Source organism: Dama dama, chromosome 5 (assembly GCF_033118175.1).
Source record: "Dama dama isolate Ldn47 chromosome 5, ASM3311817v1, whole genome shotgun sequence".
Classification (NCBI taxonomy): Eukaryota; Metazoa; Chordata; class Mammalia; order Artiodactyla; family Cervidae; genus Dama; species Dama dama.
Window position 1 is genome coordinate 62,318,686 of NC_083685.1, and position 21,250 is coordinate 62,339,935.

The 21,250-nt window shown below is 42.8% G+C and overlaps 1 protein-coding gene across 5 annotated transcripts in view; it reads left to right on the forward strand.

The window, feature by feature from the left end:
• The window catches only part of DCLK2 (doublecortin like kinase 2), a 186,012-nt gene that overhangs the window by 116,400 nt on the left and 48,362 nt on the right, over positions 1–21,250 (forward strand). For 4 of the 5 annotated variants that reach the window (XR_009692908.1, XM_061142474.1, XM_061142475.1 and 1 more), the window contains exons 3-6: positions 2,153–2,255; positions 6,229–6,330; positions 7,206–7,256; positions 11,158–11,252. Coding sequence is in view for 4 of the 5 variants with exons in the window: in XM_061142474.1 (XP_060998457.1) it covers positions 2,153–2,255; positions 6,229–6,330; positions 7,206–7,256; positions 11,158–11,252 (351 nt within the window). In the remaining variant the exon portion in view is untranslated. The remainder of the gene's footprint in view (positions 1–2,152; positions 2,256–6,228; positions 6,331–7,205; positions 7,257–11,157; positions 11,253–21,250) is intronic. The other variant, XM_061142477.1, reaches the window with a different exon arrangement.

Here is a 21,250-nt window from a genome sequence, read left to right on the forward strand (position 1 = left end):
TCTAATTTTCTTGAAGAGATCTCTAGTCTTTCCCATTCTATTGTTTTCCTGTATTTCTTGGGTATTTCTTGGCTATTTCTATTTCTTTCCTTTATTTTAGATAGTGTAGTAAGAAGTGGAGATATCACTTTGCTGATAAAGTTCCAGGGAGTCCAGGCTGTGCTGTTTCATGTAGTCATGTATGGGTGTGAGAGTTGGATTGGGAAGAAGGTTGAGTGCTGAAGAGTTGATGCTTTCAAACTGTGGTGCTGGAGAAGACTCTTGAGAGTCCCTTGGACAGCACGGATATCAAACCACTCAGTCCTAAAGGAAATCAACCCTGAATATTTTTGGAAGGACTGATGCTGAAGCTGAACCTCCAATACTTTGGCCACCTGATGTGAAGAACTGACTTATTTGAAAAGACCCTGATGCTGGGAAAGATTGATGGCAAATGGAGAACGGGGTGACAGAGGATGAGATGGTTGGATGGCATCACTGACCCGATGGGCATGAGTTTGAGCAAACTCCGGGAGATAGTGAAGGACAGTGGATCATGGCATGCTGCAGTCCATGGGGTCGCAAAGTGTCGGACACGTCTGAGCAAATGAACAATGGCAGTCGCCCTGATGAGCCTCTCTGGTCACTTGGCCTCAGGTGGCTTTTTGGATGCTCCTTCCTTGACTAGCAACTGCTCGAATCTGCCCTTTGAAACTCAGGGGGAGGTCATGGAGGCTGCATTCTGTTCCATACAAACAAGAAAATGGGAGACAGAAAGTCTTCCATTTCCAGGACCCCCACGGGATTCTACTTGGCTTCAGTGTGAGGGTGTTAGGAGGGGGGCCTGTGGGCGATCAGTTGTGTTGGGTGAAGTCGTTAGGGAGCAGCCCCCGCAGAAGGATTGGCACCCTTATGAGAAGATCAGCAGAGAGCTGCGTCCTCCCGTGTTGTCCCTGCAACCCACCATGTCAGGCAACCGGCAGGAGGGTTCTCACCAGAGCCCCTCCACACTGCATCCTGGTCTCAGACTTCCAGCCTCCAGAACTGTGGAAATAAGCTTCCGTCATTGAAGCTGCCTTGTCTGTGGTCATTTCTTACCAAACTGACTAAAGCACTGCTGCCTGGGCTCATTTCAGTGAGGTGCAGAAGACACATCTTGCTTGATGAGAATTGGAGTGACTGGAGCCGTGTCCGTGTCTGTTCCACTTACTGTGTCTAGCTCACTGTCTTCTCTCTCGAGCATTTTTCTTTTTTAACTCTGCAATGAAAAAAAATTTTTTTTACAAATAAAAATCTAAGTAGTGATCAGAAAGACAAGGAATTCTTGAGATCGCACAACTTTTCCAAGTACTAGAAACTTTATTAAACTTCATTACTTTTTAAAAGCTTTGTTTTATTATTGGGAGAGAAGTACTTTTTGAAAAAGAAATCGTAAACATCTGATCACCCCAAAACAGGTGAAAGTAGAGCCTGTCTGCACCCAGAATCCTGGAAGGTGGTGGTTCTTGTCACCACTTGGATGAATGGATGAATATGCTCCCTGGAGTGGGTCGAGTTCTGTGGAATCTGAAACGTATACTGTGTGGGGGAGGGGTGAGAAAAAGAATGTGAAGTTAAGACTATTTAAGTACAGGGCCTCGGAAGGGCCCTCATTAGCTTTATGACAAGTCTTCCTCTGATTCCAATGATGGTGGCAGAGATGAGTATTAACACGTTGTACTTACAGGCCTGGCACTCATTCCGAGAGGTGTTCGTACATCAATCCTCATGACAGCCTAAGGCACTGTACCAGAGATACAGAGGGGTCACCCGGGATGACATGGCTGGGATGTGGAGCTGCTAGGAGAGAGGAAGTGTAGACAGTAGACTGGGAACAGAGAGCTCCTGTTATTGGGAAGCCTGGAATACATCACTGAGCCGCCTGTGGATGCCTTTCACTTTGCCAGTGAAACAGGAATATTGATGCCAGCTATGAGCCCCTCATTTTGTTGTTCTGAGGTCAGGAGACAGTGTGTGAAAGTGCTTTGTGAAGAGTAAAATGTTTGGAAATAGTTTTTCATTCCGACTCACTATTATAGGTGAGGCTTGAAAATATATTTAAATTTTGTTGACTTTTATTGCACTTCTCATGTTTCTAATTCACTTCATGGACATGATTTTTGTTTTTTTTTAGGTTACTTGTCTGCAAGACTTTTTTGGTGATGATGATGTGTTTATTGCATGTGGACCTGAAAAATTCCGTTATGCGCAAGATGACTTTGTCCTGGATCACAGTGGTAAGGCAATCAATTCAGTGACCATCTTTGTGACCCTCAAGTGGAGGCTTAGGTTTCTCACTTGGTGCATGGTAAGTGGCCTGGTTGTCGAAGAAAGAATTAATGAAGAGTTAATTTACTTAGGTCATCATCTACTCTCACTCTTAGAGTTAATTTCTTTAAATTAATAAAAGTAGAAAATACAGTGAGGTAGTTAGAAGGAAACAGCAACCCACTCCAGTATTCTTGCCTAGAAAATCCCATGGATGGAGGAGCTTGGTGCAGGCTACTGTCCATGGGGTCACAAAGAGTCAAGAGTTACCTACTTGCAAAAAGCAAAAAACCCTAATTCCAAGTAGTTAAATATTTTTTGTTTTTTTTTGCGAGTTGGTTTCTTCTCTTTTTTACTGGATTGTTACACTTTGGAAAGTGATTCCTACCTTCTTCCAGAATGGTGCCTTGGCTAGGCCACCTTAAAATATGGATAGTACTGCACCTGAAAATAGTTCATTATACATTTCTCATGTCCATGAAGAGATATGTAAAAGAATAATAATTTGTTAGTAGTGATTATCTCAGATTTCTTTGCTCTGTTTCCATCTTTTTAAAAAATAACATGAATTGTTATATATGCAGAAATAATAAAGCTACTTTCATTGATAGGATAAGAAAATCCCTTTCTCTTAATTTTAGCCAAAAAATGGAGTTTTCAACTGTTGAGCAGTAACCTCAGTGATTTCAGATGTTATTGATTCTGGGAATATTGCTCTACTCTGTTATCTGAAATTTAAACTAATTAGGGTATTAGTGATTATTAGCTGATAGTGAAGTCAACTTCATCTTTAAATGAGATAGAATCATATAGACATAACGTTTCACAGAGAAGAGAGATGCTAGAGGTTTCAATCCCACTCTTTAATTTCATGAATGAGGAAAGATGGCTTTTCAAAAATTAGGCTAGTGATAAACCCGTTCAAGTTGTAGTGACTCGACAGTCCAGAATTAGAGAAACATATTGCCAAATAAATATGGTGACCCATAAACTTTGAAAAATTCAAGATGATACGTGCTATGGTGTCAGACTTCTCTGTGTAATTCTTTCCTGTTGTACTATGTCAGTTTTCTAGGGGTGACTCATCTACTGAGTGTGGGGCTCCTTTATCTACTCTTCTTGGTTTTCCACTTTGTTTTTTTCCCACAGGTGCCAAATTTCTGAGGGATTCTGTAGCATCTTATGTCTAGCCCTGCTTTAGATTAGTAATGCCACCAGAAAGACCTTAAAGAGTTAGCGATATTATCTGTTAATACTCTCACCTGTTCTTGTGGGTTTACTGAAAAATGTGAATTACACATCATCTCTATTTTACATCTTTTTTGACTGTAGCTGAATTTCATTTCATAATATTTCTTTGTCAATGTTTATTATTTTGAAAGTTGAGATATTGAAACTCAGTGTATTTCAGGTTGTAAAGTTAATTTGGGTGGCAATAACAGCAATTAAACGTTTACTGAGCACTTACTATGTATATACCAGGCATTGTACTCAGTGCTTTATACGTATGTTGTTAATTTACCTACAATATTTGAATCATTCATAGTTTTTTGTTGTTTTGGCTACCAATGAACTCCCATAATTAGAGAGAAGTGAAAGTTACTGATTTCTTCCCTCTTGATCTCTAACTACTTAACCTTCTGCAAACTGGGGATAATAATAGGGGCTTTTTCATAACATTTTGTGAGGGTTAAATGAATTAATATGTGTAAAACTGTTGGAAGGGTGCCCATTACATAGTATGTGCTGTTACTGTTGTTTTAATGTTATTATTATATCCATTACCATTAGGTCATAAAATTTTACTATGAAAACAAGTCTCAGACCTAATTCTGCCACAGGTGACTTTATTAGGAGTAATGTCAAAAACAGCCTCTGGGTACTGGTGCCGAATCAAATCTCAGAGACATAGTTTTGGGTGAAATAGAAAAGAATAGTTTTATTGCTTTGCTAGGCAAAGGGAGACACAGTGGGCTCCTGCCTCTCAAAGCTGCGTGTCCCAACCCTGGAGAATTTGGTGGGGGGTTTACAGCAGTTGTGCAGGGGTGAGGTGTGAGCAGAGCCTGCAGACCTTTGACCTGTTCTCAGGTGGTCGTCTGATGAGTGTTTCTGGTTCCTAAAGGTGGGCTTCTCTGGAGTGAAGATTGCTGATATCGTCCGTTTACTGAGAGTTTGTTCTGTAAAGAGCTCAGAGACGCTGTTATGTGTACCCCAGGGCCCTGCCCCAAGCCTGCACCGTTGTTTCTGCACCTTGTCTCTTCCTTGCCTTCCTTCCCTGACTAGCAACTGTTGGAACCCGCCCTTTGGAGCCCAGGGAAGGTCATGGAGGCTGGAGTCTGTTCCCTCCAAGAAATGGGGGACAGGGAAAGGCTTCCATGCCCAGGAGCTTCCACAGGGTCCTGGTTGGGTTCAGGAGGCAAAGATTAAAAAACAAACAAACAAAATCTGTTTAACTTGTAATCTTGATGAGTCCCAACTCTGTCCTTTTATACTTCTGACAACATCTTGCATTAAAAAAATCACTCAAAATTCATAGAATTTAGCTAACCTAGTCTTAGGGCGAAATCCTGTGTTAATGAGCTGGGTGCAGGGCTTGCTCAGATTCCTAAACCTTGGGGTGGTTCTGGTTATTAGCTCTCTAGGGTTACACATCCTGCTCATGAAAGAGTCGCAGTGCCTTTAGGAAGGTTCTAACTAATCCACACACCACTCCTTTCAACACTGGAATACTTTCTAACATCTATAATGCTCATTAACTAAACTGCTGTTGCTACAGCCCCCGTGGAGTAAGATTTTGATTAGAGTCTTTCAGATGCTAACTAGCCTCCCCTGGTGTGTATTTTGCTGATTAGTGTACTTCACTTGTTAATTTATTGTCCTTGGGGGTATAGATTAAAACCAACCCATATTTTAATCTTTCTGCATAAATTGAAGTATTTTAATGTGAATTTGACAATATGTTATATGATTTAATCCTTATAACAAGCCTGTTAAGCAGATTTAGTCTCATCCCAATTTCGCAGGGAGAGAAAACAGATTTAGGCCTAAAGCTAAGTGCACCAGTTAGCAAAGTCACACCCATGGTTCATCCCAAATCTGCATGACTCCAAAACCCAGATTCTTAATTATTTGAATTGGAAGTGATTATTTTAGCCATGTGATTAGTTCTGGTACTCTGCGTGCTGATTCGTGCTTCCCTGGTAGCTCAGCTGGTAAAGAATCTGCCTGCAATGCAGCAGGGAGACCTGAGTTCAATCCCTGGGTTGGGAAGATCCCCTGGAGAAGGGAAAGGCTACCCACTCAAGTATTCTGCCCTGGAGAATTCCATGGGCTGTATAGTCCATGGGGTCGCAAAGAGTCAGAGATGACTGAGCGACTTTCACTTTCACATGCTGATTTATTTGGCAGTTTATGGAAAGAACAAAGCTATTGCTTATTTAAAGTTAGTTCCCTCATTTTTGATGCTTTTTACTTTGGGCAGATGGAAAATAAGACAGTAAAGGGTTCATAAATTAGAATCCTGTATCCTTTTAATCAAGATTATCTGAATTGGAGAGAATTCTTTATTATAGCCTTTGCCTATCAATACTGTTGATCAATAATAAGTTGCACATGTGGAGATTAGGCTGTGTGTGTGTGTGTGTGTGTGAGAGAGAGAGAGAGAGAGAGAGAGAGAATCAAGTTTTCTTGATTGAGCACTTACTATGTGTGGATTTCTGGATTAAAAACTCCATCTGGAACAATGAGGTGAATGACAAAGTCTGATGCCTAATTTAAGAAAATCACAGGTGTGCTTTTGAGACAGATGCTTTGTATATAAAAGTCATTTAACAGTAATAAGATGATCAGGCAATGGTTCTAGGCACTAAACTATTGGAATGTGATCTCTCTTTAGTTAGAATTAAAACTGGATCTCTTTAAAGCACTTTTCTTTCTTTCTAGAGTGCCGTGTCTTGAAGTCATCTTATTCTCGCTCCTCAGCTGTTAAATATTCCGGATCCAAGAGCCCTGGGCCTTCTCGACGTAGCAAATCACCAGCTTCAGGTAGTTATGGGGAAGGAAGTGGGTAGTCACAAATGGAGCAGAGCATTTTTGGTTTTCTTTAGTATGAATTAGTAGTCTTGCCCATCCTTGTATGCAAGCCAGGTTCCAACAAAACATATAGATGGCATGATTTTTAGATCCAGAATTTTAAGTCTGTTTTTCCAAGCTATAATAAGTGTCCTAAGATACTTGTTTTGTTCTGACACATTTTCTCAAGAGCAATCTTATCTAGATTCTTTTCCTGGTACCTACGTAGAAGTGTTTCACGTTTTGACCGCTGTGTCTGCATTTAAAATTTTTGCTATATGATTGTGGATATTTTCTTCTCTTATTGGTTTAAAGCGTAAGCCAACACACCCACCTAGCAAAACTATTTCCTTGATAAGGTTCCACAGGCTTTTCCTCGTTAAGCAATTCAGTCGTAGCAACAATTATTGTTGGAAGTAATACTGCTTATTTCAGAGTCAGACTTACCTCTGCATTTCTTTCAGATCCTAAACCTATAGATTTGTCCTAATTTTGACAGCTTTTGACATTTTTGAAAAATTAAAATGTCCCCCAAATCTTGATATTTTGACGCTATAAGGCTCGCTTATAGTGTGCTAATATTGTTTCCCATGAAGGAAAGGATTGTGAGAAAACATGATTTTTCATGCAAGGAATCTATAACATGTGAAAGTAACATGAATAAAAACTGTCTGAAGCCTCAGCCTATCTATAAAATAGTGAGTTTGGGGGTTCCTGCTGCCTCGTCCTCAGCACCGACCCCGCTTTCCTCAGGTGGGTGGTTTGCCCTCTTTCTGTGTACACGTTTAGACCTGCCGAATAACAGCTCTCCTTGCTTCTCCTCCTCTGTTGGTACTGAACGTGTACAGTAAAGAGGGGTGGCCACTACTCCAGCGCCTACACCACAGCCAAATCCCCAGGTGAGCCAGGAGAATTACGGCTTTGTCGCTCTGCTGGGTTTTTTGTTTTTGTCTTCCGCCACCTTTTCTGTTTCCTTTTGCTCCATTTCCATGACTGTATCTGGCTTGTACCGGTGGACATCTGTGCTGTAGCAAGTGCTGCATGCTTCGGCTCCCGGGCTGTCAGCCAGGCGCCTGCAGGAGGCAGCCCCTCGCGCGGTCTGTGTGCAGGCGCGGTGCACGGTGATGGAGGAGGCGCAGTGCTTCAGGGCGTTCTTCTAGTTACTGAAAAAGGCTAAGGGGTGTCGGTAATACGAAAATGGCCATAGAAGCAATTATACTCTCCTTCCTTCTTCCTCATTCTGGGGTTAATAGGCCCAATATTCTCTCTCTAAAAATACTGGCAATATGAATATTTTTAACTGAAAGCATCTCTCTGATGTTAAGGTTATTTCAGATCATATTTTGCTTTCTGTGAAGTATTGGGTTGGCCCCAAAATTTGTTTTTTAAGATCGAATGGAAAAATCCAAATGAACTTTGGGGCCAATCCAATAATTCAAATGCTGGGAAAGCTAATATAATGTGAAATTTGCATGAATACACTTCACTGGGTTTACTGTATGGTAGATGTAGACTTTCGTCAGGTTCTTAGCTTTTGTTTTAGTGATAAGTTTACAGATGCTTATCATATAACTAAAATAACTAAATAAAAGTGGAGAGAGTGGTTCAAAGATCACATATTATGATTACTCTAATTTTGGTTACTTGACGTCTAAAGAGGGAAATTAATTAAAAACATGTTTCATAGCCATACTTGTCTTGCAGACCAACTGCTTCACAGAATAGTCTAATAAATGTATAAATCTTCTTAACTAGAATTTGAGATGCTTAAATAAAGTGGTTCAAGAAAATCTTAACATTTCACTACCTCAGATTTTCAACTGAGTCCACATTTGGATTTGGGTTAATAAAGTTTATCTTAAACTTACAAGTAAAAGTTGTGAGATGTAAACCATATCTCAGTGGTTTAATGACTTCTCTAAAAGAGATTAATTCAAAAGCATGTTCAGTACATACTATATTGTTATAAAAAACAGAGTGTGTTATTAAAAGCCACAGAACACAGATGGATAACTTGCTTTTGCAGGCTACTTTTGCTGTAGTGTACGTGTTACCATTTAAAACATCCCATGGGACTCCCTGGAATTTCAAACAGAGCAATAACTTTGTAAACATAATCTTGTGCTTTTTCATTCTTGGGACAGAAGTGCTCCCATCATTGAAGTCTTATCAAAATAGCTAAATAGTATGTAATAAGTATATAGACATTAATCCGGGTAACACAGTGGGGAAAGGGAAAGTCTCTCAGTCGTGTCCGACTCTTTGCGACCCCATGGAGTATACAGTCCATGGAATTCTCCAGGCAAGAATACTGGAGTGGGTAGCCTTTCCCTTCTCCAGGGGATCTTCGCAACCCCGGGGTCGAACCCAGGTCTCCTGCGTTGCAGGCAGATTCTTTACCAGCTGAGGCACACAGGAGGCACAAGAATGCTGGAGTGGGTAGCCTGTCCCTTCTCCGGGGGATCTTCCCGACCCAGGAATCAAACTGGGGTCTCCTGCATTGCCGGTGGATTCTTTACCAGCTGAGCTATAATAGTCACCATAATTTGAGTATTAAAAATTCTCACATAAGGTTTCTAGCTTGTGACTCTTTGTCCACCCGGATACAAAGTGTTCAGAGCAAGCAAACAGGAAAGCCCCACGTCAGTTTCTGACCTTACAGTTGAGGGAAGGGTGGATAAAAGCCTTATTTGGGGGAAAGAAAATCCAGGGTATACTGAAGGAGAGGGAGCATCACAGAGATGCTGGTCGTTGTTCACCTTCCCGTTGGGGCAGCAGTGTCAGGGGAGAGAGCCCAAGGTGACTCTGTCCCAGCTTCTAGTTACCTTCCCAGAAATGGAGAAATGTGCAAAAAAAAAAAAAAGACATTAAGAACTTCTCACTAGACAGCATTTTTTTTTTTTTTTTTGAGCCTTTCAAATACTATCAGAAACTTAGAGGGTTGTCTATGGCTTAGTGGCTCTAGGATGGGAGTTATTTAAGGGTTATTTAAGGGTGTGAACACGTATACCAGTTCAGTCCCTGCCAGTTGAGTTTTATTAAGAAATTATGTTTAGGCAGGAGGTGTGTTTTTAGGGATATTGGTTGGCCACAGGGATTGCCATTTGCAGGGACCAATTTTTCTTCTTTAGTCCCTTTTCCATCACTGCTGCAAGGAAATCTTTGATTGCAAAGTAGTTTCTGAGGTTCAGTGAAAGGTAACAGCACTTGGGGAGGAGGACCTGAACAGGGAGTTGTGTTGCATGAAGAAAAAAAGGAGCCAGACTCAGTATCTGCTCCTAGCAAGCTCACTAGTTGATTGCTCCTTTCTCTGTTAGTTCCTACCACCAGTTCCCTTTAAGAGAGAATTTTTAAAAGAAGCAGCATGAATTGAAGTATAACTTTATTGAAAAATAAGCAGGACTGTTGAATACGCTAAAAAGTTTCTAATTGATTGTACAGTTACTTGTGTTGTACTTATGCTATAAATACCCACATAGGCTTGTTCAGAAAATCTAGATAACTGATAATGGTTTATGAATGAGTGGTTTTAAACTAGAAAAGTTAAAGTTTGGTAATTGAAAAATAATTGTAAAATTTTTGTGTCTTTGCTGAATTTTTACAGTGAGCCATACAATAAGCAAACATGAATGATTCATCTGATCACAAATATTATGCTTATTGGTCCAGAATTCTTCCTCCTTTCAAGGACTGGTGCTCAGATTTTGAGGTCACCTTTTCAGGAGTTTTGCATTTTGCTTTTTATACTTAATAGCATCATTTAAAATAACAGTTGTCTGCTCCCTGGTATTAAAAAGATTTTTTAAAAAGGAAACGGACTTTGCTTGTCTTTCCATACAGACGAATGGCAGTTTTCATCTACTTGGGGCAAAAGCGTTGAAAATTAGTGATAAAAGGGGTTAAAATAACTCCCTAGAAAAGGAAAAACAATAACCAGTACCAGATGTTAACTAATTGCTTTGTGAAATTACAACAGAAAGTGGATCCTATTGGTATAATTAGGAATAAGCCTAAATCATACTGAGATGTGTGACTAGCACTGTATGTGTAGAATCTGCAAGCTCACCCTTTCTTGGAAGCCACCACGGCCATACTTTTCTTCACCTAGTCTCTAAACTGAGCTTTCAATCTAGGAAGTGTACGGAAGTTTAGAGGAGGGTGTCAGAAAAACCCACCAAGATTTGCTAAATAATGGGAAAATTAAGAAGACGAGAAAATGGAAGGAATTAGAAATAGCTAGTCCAGATAAAAAGAGATTGGAAGAGTGCCTTTTATGACCTTTAGACAAAGAAGTGGGTATTACAGGGGAAATGACCAGTAATTTTCTTTTTCCATTAAGAATATTCTTAGGAAATGTTTTAGAATTACTGGGGAGTTGATCTGGGAGAGACAGAGAAATGCCTCAGTGATTCAGGTCCCTTGGACAGCTTTAGAACAGCCTTCAGTGTGAACAGTTACAAATGTAGCAGCCATGCATTTCTCTACCCTTGCTGGCATGCAGGATTTACCGACTAGTTCCTGTTCACATCTCTAACTCCATAACGTTTTATATATTTGTTCATGTTACCACTGGAAAACTATTATTGAAAATCTAGTTCCACTGCTTATTTGTCGGATACTTTGTCTGTAATGCAGTAAGACACGTTATTTTTGCTTTTTGCTGATTTGCCATCTGCTTTGAGCTTTCGGTGCATCGAGGCTCCGATGGAGCTGTGTGGGCCATGTGCTTGTAGCGTTTGTGCCCAGTCTGGTGGCTCTGGGTTCTGATGACCTCTGTCTCCTTTGTTGTCTCATGGTCAGTTAATGGAACTCCCAGCAGCCAGCTTTCCACTCCTAAATCGACGAAATCCTCCAGCTCCTCTCCAACCAGCCCAGGAAGTTTCAGAGGATTAAAGGTATGAAATAGGATCTGTGCCATATTCGTGTGATTCTGTTATGTTGCATAATTTAGTAGTTAATTTGTTCAGGGACTTGGGTGCAGTAACAAATCAAAAAGGAAAGAGGTTAGGATTTGGAGCCAGGAAGACTTGACTTTGGATCCTGTATCCTTTTTTTATCTTGTAATTTGGGTCAATTTACCTAACTCTTCTGAGCTAAAGTGTTCCCATCTCTTAAATGGCAATATAAAATTGTGGTTAGGGTTGAACATGATGTGGTTTTATATCAATAAACAGTAGTTTTCCTATTATAATCAGAATAATTTGCAATGGCAAAGCTTTGGAGATTGATTTTTTTTTAGAAATCTCATTTAGAAACCATGATTCTTTCTAGAAATCTCATTTAAAAGTCGTGATTTTAATATGGTTACCATAATTTGACTATGTGAAGGTCTAAAATAGAGTGCAGTTCTAGTATAATACTTATATACAGTAGTAACACAAGAAAAAATATGTTCATTTTGGTGAAGAACTTAGAAAAGTCTTAGGTTTGGCTGTGATGTCCTGAAAATATGAACAGTAATTTAACGTAATTAAGCAATTGGTTTAATATGCATTTTATCTAGTAGAGAAGAATGATGAGTGAAACCAAATTGGCAGAATTTCAGCAAGTTTAATTTGACTTAGTAGCTCTCAGTAGTTTAAATTTTTGAGTAAATGTGCCTGATAAAATAGCAGTACATATTTTTTTTAATTGAAGGATAATTGCTTTACAGAATTTTGTTGTTTTCTATCAAATGTCAACATGCATGAGCCATAGGTACACATCTGACCCCTCCCTCCTGAGCCTCCCTCCCGTGTTACCCCCATCCCACCCTCCAGGCTGACGCAGAGCCCCTGTCTGAGCCCCCTGAGCCATACAGAAAATCCCCGTCGGCTGTCTGTTTTACTTATGCTGATGTAAGTCCCCATGTTACTCTCTCCATACAGCTCACCCTCTCCTCCCCTCGCCCCGACCCTGTGTTTCTAAATCTGTTCTCTGTCTTCTTCTCCATTGATGACCTGCAGATAAATTAATCAATACCATTTTTCTGGATTCCTTTCATATGCACTAGTATATGATATTTATCTTTCTCTTTCTGACTTACTCTTGGAGTATTTAGTTAACATTGGAAGTATCTTCATGACACATACATTCTCTAAAGTTGGTGGCCCAAACATTTCAGGTATCATCCGGGTGGTTTTCTTTCCGTTAAGGATGTTGGAAAACATTTTCACTGGTGAAGTGAAAGATAAAAGTCCCAGCGTGCCTTGTGAGTTCCAGGCGGGAACCTGCCGGGCTGGCAGGGCAGTCGGTCTGCGGGTTTTGCTTGCCTGCGGGGCTGTGTTCTCCATCCGACACTCAGGCGTGCTGGTTGGGTCCTGGGAACGCTGTGTCTACCTCCAGAGGGAACTTGCTATATTCTTGTCTACGTGCCTGACATCAATAACAGAAATTTCCACTGGAAAAGGACATGTCATCTGGTTTTATGCCTGCCTGCTTATGTATGTTGGCAGAATGTGGAGGGATCCGTAGTCAGTTTGGGATTTGGGGCACAGAGCTCTAGGTAACCTCTAAGTGCTGGAAGTTCCTGATCTTAATCAAAAGAACTGGCCATTTTCTGAAGTGCTAAATTGACTTAGGTCAGTGCCTAATATGATTTCAATGGAATTCTTAAATGTCAACTCCAAAAGAAAAGCTGTATCAATTAAAAATCACTAATGTAATTATTTTCAGCTTTTCTTTCCCAACTTCCTTTCCCCAGGATAGATTGGAGGTGCTCTGTGTTTTAATCCAGGTAACTTTCAAGAAAACTGAAATAAAAATCAAGTCAATTTACCTTGTTTCCAGTTTCAATTGTTTTATCCTTTATTAAAGCAGAAGCAAGCGATTCCTAGTGCTGGTGATTGTCAGCCTAGGCAGACCCAGATGAAGCTTTCCAGTGGTCCACCTGCAAGGTTCACTTGCATTTCTCCCCCGGCTCTTGCTGGAGGCAGGACTGCCGTGATCCTTGGCCTCTGGTTGTCTGTGGCCATCCCAGAAGGTACCTCAGACCGTGCTCACCTGGGTCTTCATCATTTCCCCCTTTTCTGTTATCCATCGGTGATGTGGGCTCTTGTCTGTCTTCCTAGCCTGTCTTCAGTTCTTAGCCCACAATTGTTCTTTCCTGTGGATGCCACCAGGTCAATTGATGCTGCTCTGCTCTGATACAGACGCATTCTTTTACACATGTGCACTTACTTGGAGGAGATCACTCACAGAGGCAGGAATCTGAAGTGAAGAGTTGGGTTTCTTTTTTAATAGTACGGTTGAACTTTAAAAAAATTATTCATTTTTGGCTCTATCAGGTTTTAGTTGCAGCACTTAGGATCTTCACTGTGGCACGTATGTGCCTGCTAAGTCACTTCAGTCGTGTCTGACTCTTTGCAGCCCTATGGACTGTAGCCCTCAAGGCTCCTCTGTCCCTGGAATTTTCCAGGCAAGAATACTGGAGTGGGTTGCCATGACTTCCTCCAGGGGATCTTCCTGTTTCAGAGATCAGACTCGAATCTCTTGTGTCTCCTGCATTGGCAGGCAAGTTCTTTATCACTAGTGCCACCTGGGAAACCTCTCTGTGGCACACAGGCTCTCTAATTGTGATGTACAGGTGGGTACTGGGGCTCAAACCCATGTGCCCTGCATTACAAGGCAGCTTCTCAGTCACTGGGCCACCAGGCAAGTCCTCCAGTGGGATTTTTAAGACATGCTAACAAGGTTTAATAAGATTGCAGAGACATTAGGTAAAATCATTCTCAACTACAATAGATATATCTTAGTATTTAGAGTAACCTCAGAATTTAGCGCACACGGTTTCATGGTAAGTGCTCATGGATCATTTATTGATGCAAAAAGAGATGAAGAAAGTTACAGGAAATGCTGATTCCCAGTCAAGATGGAAGTTGAAATCACCGGTAAAATAAAGGCTAACAGTCCTTTCATGACCTCCCACCCCTTCCTTTCTCCTCCAGCACACCTGAGGCTTGGCTCACAGCTGCGAGACCTCCTCTGGGCTTTCTTTTGATCATCTGTAAAATAAGAACATTTGACTTTAGATGACTCCTACAGTGCTAAGATTGTAGTTCTTGTAAGTTGCCCAAAAACCTGTCTAGGAAGCTGGCGAATCTATTTCTCTTCCTCTCACTCAAGCTGATATAGACTCACTGAATCTTACATTATATATTCGAAGCTAAACAAGTCTCTGCTACACCCGTCAGCTGTTCGGACATAAAGCTAAGTATCGGACATAAAGCTAAGCCTGTTCCCAGGGGCCATACTTTGTGGGCATTCGTTTCACCGCAGATTCCCCGCAGGCGTGGTGTGTGTAGTCCTTGGCAGGAAAACTTGCCTTTGAGATACTGCAGCATAGTTGTGCTTCTTACTGTACAAAATACCCTCATTTTGATGTCACTGTAAAGCTCTAGTCAGCATCTGTCCACGTTTGCATTATTTTCCTCTATTAAGTGACATTACACATGGAGAATCACAGATAATTATCATGTGTTAGTGCTAGGCTTTTTCCTTCCCTTCATTTAAAGCAGCTCATTAAGATCCATTAAGAGGGGCTGTCTGACTGTGAAGGGTCGTTCTTCATGGGCAGCAGCTCTTTACCCCAACTTATCCTACTTAGATGCTTTTGTGGCTTTGTGGGTAGTCTTTTTCCAGAGAACTGACAAAAGCAGGCAAACCAGGCCAGTACAGCATAGCAGGAGTTGGCACTCCTGCGTTTCCCCAGGACGCAGCTTTCGGCACATGGCCGCCTCCCCGCCCCTGCCCCCATCTTGGTTTTACTTAGTAGTGGGTTTAGCAGAGTTAAGGCAAAGGTGAGCAGAATCTGATATTCTGTCACAATCCCCCACCCGCCTCCTTGTTGCAGATTCTGGGAACCATTCTGGTGTTTGGGCGGAGACACTAAAATAATTGAAAATGAAAAATAGTGACATTATGATGTTTAATCTCTGACTCCAGGGTGGCAGTGGTGTTTTTATTTGCTCCTCAAAAAACATGGGGATTCAGAAGCAGCTCCCCCTCCCCCGCAAAATGCCCTCATTGTTTTCTGGGTAATACTCCTGTGAGGAAGACAACTCCACTCCATTCAATGCTCACAGAAAGTCAGGATCTCTCAGGGGCTGGGCCAAAGGCAGGAGAGGAAGCAAAGCTTTCCTCAAATTGTGTTTTTTGCAAGGTGGGAACGTTAAGAAATAGGGTGGCGACCAAGTCATTAAGGTTCTTTAAACCTAAAACTGAAAGATGTTAGGACAACTGAGAGTTACTTGTTCCTCAGATATAACTTGCTGGTTTGGCTAGATAGTCCCCTAAAATCATAGAGTGTGGAAACCGGAAGTGACCCCAGATATTTTAGTTCATCTTCATCTTATAGACGGAGAATCTGACAGAGATATAAAGTGAGTTGCTCAAGTCCCGGTGGCCAGTTGGGATCTCTGACCCTCTCAAGCGCTTCATCTCTAACCTTTGACCTTCCCCATTCCCCGTGGGTCTGCTTCCATGACCCCAACACAGGTGCCCCTTGGAAAGCTGTGCTGCCTAGGTCTTTTAGGAGGGAGAGTGCCTGGGCTTAGATGCTCTGAATAAAACTGGGTTGTGAGATTGGGGAAGGGACAAGGAGAGGGGAGGGTTGAGAAAAGGGATCCTGGGCTGGGGGAGAGGTTGGGTGAAGGGAGGAGGAAGGTGGAGGAGAAGGCCTGTTGTCTCCTGGGAGACTGGTGGAAGAGATTGTTCATTGTATCTAATGATAATTCTTTTCAAGGGAAGTGGTTACACTGTGTGACCAGCAGTTCTGCCTGACCCCCCTAAGGCTTAGTGGGATGACAAAGTCTGCAGTAGGTTAGGGTTACTGGTTTCCTTTGGAAGCCAGCAGTGGAGGTGAGTGTGGTCAAGATCGGCACACGTTGGAAACGGATGTCGTGGTCCTGGCCCAGCAGGCACGGGCCCCGGGCGTGGGATGATGTTCCCCGGGCGTGGGATGATGTTCCCCGGTGGTCCTGTGACCACAGGTGGTGAGCACTGGGGCATGACTGGGATTTGAAAGTAGATCATGCACATGACCACTCCTAGCCCCCGAGAACACAGTGAGAAAGCAAGGCTGGTCTGCTGGATGCTTGGAACTTTGTCCTCAGACCAGAAATTCATAAAGGAGGCTGCTAGGGCTACTGGGCGGGTCCCCATGGGCCATGTTCCCCAGAACCTAGACCCTAGGGCTGAGAGGTTGGCCTTGATTTTGTATCGATTTGGGGAATCTGGCTTTTCTAAACACAGGGCCCCTCTTGTTAACAGTGGGGAGGAGATGTTTTTGCAGCCAGACACGGGCCACCTCCACCTCCACGGCACCAGGCTGCCCACCTCAGTCAGGCATGTGGGGAGTCAGGCTGTCCTAGGCCTGTGTCAGGAGGGCACATGCCTCCTCAGGACTCTTGTTCATTTTCCTGTTACTCTCCTTGTTGTTCAGTCGCTAAGTTGTGTTCTCCTTACTTAGTAAAATTTTCTGTGAAAGTCCAATCTGTCCCAGTTGAGAGAGGCCACCTTAAGCCCGAGGGTGAAGGCAGAGACAGCGCCCCCTAGCGTGCAGTCACATAGGGTGAGCGGCTCTGAGAAGGGTGAGCCCAGAGGCCCCTGGTCTGAGACAGACACAAGATGCTGACGTGGTTCAGCGCGGGAGCTCGGAATCTGGGCTGTCTGGGTTCCATCTTGGCCTGACCACTCACTAGCTGTGTGGCCTTGCACGAGTCACATCCCCAGTATCTGTGAAAAATGGGATTTCTGGGACCTGCTGCACAGGGTTGAGGTTAATTGATTAAATATAAAGAAAGCACTTAGAATAACTTTGTTATTCTATTATGCTATTGTTATTCTTTTATATTCTGTTGTTCCAGCTGTATTATCAGAAGCATTGGGGGTGTCCAGGTTCAGTTTTCACATGAGAGAAGTTTCACTTAGGAAAAAAAAAATTGATATGCAATGAGGTGAGAAGAAGGAAAGAGAAAATGAGAGAAGTCAGACTTCTCTGCTATATTATTACCTTCTCTGCTTTCCTGTTATGACTTGCCCTCCCAGCTCTACCTTTTGTCTCTGTTTTCCTGCCCTCTCTTAAAATTGTTTTTATTTACTTATTTTGGGCTGCGTTGTGGCGCATGGGCTCAGTAGCTGTAGCACACACACTGAGTCGCCCCTAGGCCTGTGGGGTCTCAGTTCCCCAACCAGGGGTCAAACTCACGTCCCTTGCATTGGAAGGGGGATTCTTAACCACTGGACCACCAGGGAAGTCCCTTCCTGCTCTCTCGACATCGTTCAACCCTATTAGTAATCTGTAGGTAATATTGTTAGTAACAAGCTATCCCCAAATTCAGCAGCTTAAAACAATTCTCCCACAGTTCTTGTGGGTCAGGAATTCAGGGACAGCTTAACTGGGTTAAGACCTCAGATGGGGTTGTAGCTGTGCATCCGGGCTGCAGTCGCCTGAAGCTTGACTGGGAACAGAGGATCCCCTCCCACGGTGACCTGCTTACTTGGAGGCAGGTTGTGCCGGCTCTTGGCAGGATGCCCCAGTTCCTCACTGGGTGGATTCCTCCGTAGGCTGGCTTCAGTGGCCTCAGAATGTTGCAGCTGTGTTTCCTGAGAGTGAGGGATCTGAAAGAGTGCTGGGCAGAAGTTCCCCTGTCTGTGACCTCGCCTCGAATGGCAGGGACAGCATCGTTTCCATCAGAGCTTGGGAACTGGAGACGTCAGTCCAGTGAGCGTGGGAAGGGACTCCACGTGGGCATGAACACCAGGCACATGGGGACTGTCCCGGAGACTGGCGCCCACACCCCTTCCCTCTGCTTTCGTCTCACCCAGAGTTTCTCTCCTTGGCCGCGTCTGCCCCATCAGCAGCTTTCTGCCCACTCTCCCTTTTGAGGACCACGAGTCTCTCTCCCTATAAATCTCACTGCTCTGTTCTCCCTGCAGTCCTTTTATCCTGTAGACCCATCACCCCCTGCCCATTTTTTTCTCTCCCCTTCAAATCCTAGAGCCCCCCCCCCACCCCCCCCGCCACCACTGACATTTTCTTCTCTTAATCCCCGTCTTCCGGACCCTCCATTTTCTCCTTGACCTCAGCCTGTGATCTCCTGTTTCCTCTGCCCAAGTTCCTCGGAGTCCCTTCGATCTAGCCGATAACCTTCCCTTCAGGAATATTTACTGTGTTTAAATCACAGCGTTTTCTTCGGGACAGATAGGCAATAAAGAGTACTAAATGTGTCATCAGCTGCCAGATGGATGAAGAAAGCATTTCCCTGAAATTTAATTCATCATCCACGTCCCAGTTTAAGACTTTCAAGGCTGTAGTAATTCAAGGCTTCAGAGTGAGGGGCACATCTGTGGACACTGGGGGCTGAAACGTCTCACATTTTGATGCTGACGCGTATGCCCAGGGGCTGTCTACTGTGAGCATTCTTGTTGGTTGAAAGAAGAAGGGGAAAAAAGGACGTTGGAACATTATCCAACATCTTGAGATTATAAGCTGTCTGATGTGCTGATATTTCATCTGATGATGTCTCCTGGGTCTACTGGCGGTGAAAGATTTTCCAGATTTGTGAAGTGTGATGAAAGGGCTGGTAGTACCTCATACTGATTGGCAGAGCTAAAATGTAACTCTTTGACCTTCTGAACTCAAAACTTCTTTGCGAAGCTGTGAAATGTAAATCCTCGGTAGCTTCTGACCTTGGTGAGGTTTTTGGCTTTTCCCTGGAGCTTAGGCTTTCTTTAGTATTTAAAAACTAGTTAATGGTCTTTAGTATGAAGAGACTGACACCCTATATTACCTCAGAAATGGTGAGTGTTCACTTAATCTCTGCATGTAATGATTTTGTTGACAGAAAAGCAAAAGAGGGACTAAGCAGTTTTGAAGATTTTGGTGCCCTAAAGAAATCAATCATCATGATGACTCGCAGATTCTGTTTGAGGTCATTGATTTGTACATTGTAGTTGATCAGCAGAAAAGAGGCATTTGGTGCATAAATGGCTCAGCTGGGTGGAAGCCCACTTTTATGGGGGCGAAGAGTTTGCCAGGCAAATAAGTGTGTAAGGTAGGATCAATTGTATAAACTTTATTTGAATACTGATTGAAACAGCATATGTGTTTATCTCAAACACCCTCTTATTCATAAAAGTGGGTCATTAGACATTCTTCTCAGTTATGCATCAGATAACTGGGTGGTGTTACTACTTAGAGGTCGTGGCATTGAGCTGTCCTGTGCCAGTGAAAAACAGGAGTGGCCCATGTTGTTGACACTGAAAGTAACAGTCACCTCTCCCAGCACCCAGGCACCCTGGAAATCGGTGGTACATCACACTGAAGGTATGCTGACGTGTTTAGCAGGTAGGCGTGCCCATACCACTCGTTGCTCAAACTCCAGTAAGCCAACACTGCTTGAAAGGCTCACCCAATAGGGATGTGATGAGATTCTTTGCTGGTTTTGGCAAACCGTGTCTTCAGCTGAGGTGGCAGCGATACTCAGAGAAACAGAAGGCCAAAGTCGGCAGGTTCCACAAAGCCCTTTTGTTTCCAGGTCCAGGTTCATACTGCTCACCACAGGAAAGGCCAGTACATTGAGAGAGGGTTTATTGAGGCAAAGAGTAGTGACTTTATTCATAGAGCCAGGAGACTGAGAAGATGGTGGACTAGGGTCCCAAAGAGCCATCTCACCCAAGTTAGGATTGAGGCTGCTTTTACACTAAAAGGAGAGGGGGCGTGTTCTTACAGCTGTGGGTGCAGGTCAGGTCACAACGTTCCTTCAAGGCAACTGTGATTCTCTGTTCTGCAGCTTTTTATCTCTATGTGAATGGAGAAATGTTATACCTTTAAAAATCAGAGCCTTGATGATGGGCTGTCCTGTATATTTCAAGCTATAGACAACATTCTTTTAGTTATTAACTTGTAGCAAAAGCAATAGAATGCAAAGGTTAAAGTAAAAGAAACAGCCAGTATGGAGTCAGGTTTGTTCCTCCCTATTACACTTTCATAGACTTGAGGTGGCCACTGTCTCAAACCATGTACATGCACAGACAGTGGGGTTGTGTATACTGCTGTTCTCCACTATTAACCAGTCACAAATCTAAGTACCACTGATTGTCCCAGGTGAAACCAAGTCTAAGGTGTGGCTGTAGGTAAGAATATTTTGTATGTGATGAATCCCTAGGTGCTGATTCAGATTAATTGTTCTCATATCGCCTTACTAATACTGAAGTATTTCAGAGTACATTATTACAAATCCAGTATAAAAGTGATAAGCCTTCTGTTTTTATTTTTTAATAATTTTATTTATTTATTCTTGGCTGTGCTGGGTCTTTGTTGCCGCATGGACTTTTCTCGAGTTGCACTGCAGCGGGAGGGAGCTACTCTCTAGTTGCAGTGCTCAGGCTTCTCGTTGCAGTGGCCTCTCTCGTTGCGGAGCACGGGCTCCAGGGCCCAAGGGCTTCAGTAGTTGTGGGTCCTGGGCTCTAGAGCACAGGCTCAATAGTTGTGGCTCATGGGCTTAGTTGCTCTGAGGTACGTGGGATCCCACCAGACCAGGGATCGAACCCATGTCTCCTGCATTGGCAGGCAGATTCTTTGCCACTGAACTGCCAGGGAAGCCCCAAGCTTCTGTTTTTAAACACACGCCTGATTTACACTGGTTTTCCTTCTAATTAATGGAACTGATGTTTCTGATAGTTTTTAAAAACACCACAAAAAATGATAATGGAAGCAAATCTATTTATCAGGACAAGTAATAATGTAGCATACTGATTAAAAAAAAAATCTTCCAGTACATTTCAGAGGTCATCGTTTTAAAGAAAAATTTTTTCTGAAGACCTCTTTAGATGAGGAAACGCTGTGTATTTATTTATCGACTTATATATTATTTGACTAAATTATAGGAAGGTGATTATAGTTATGAAACCT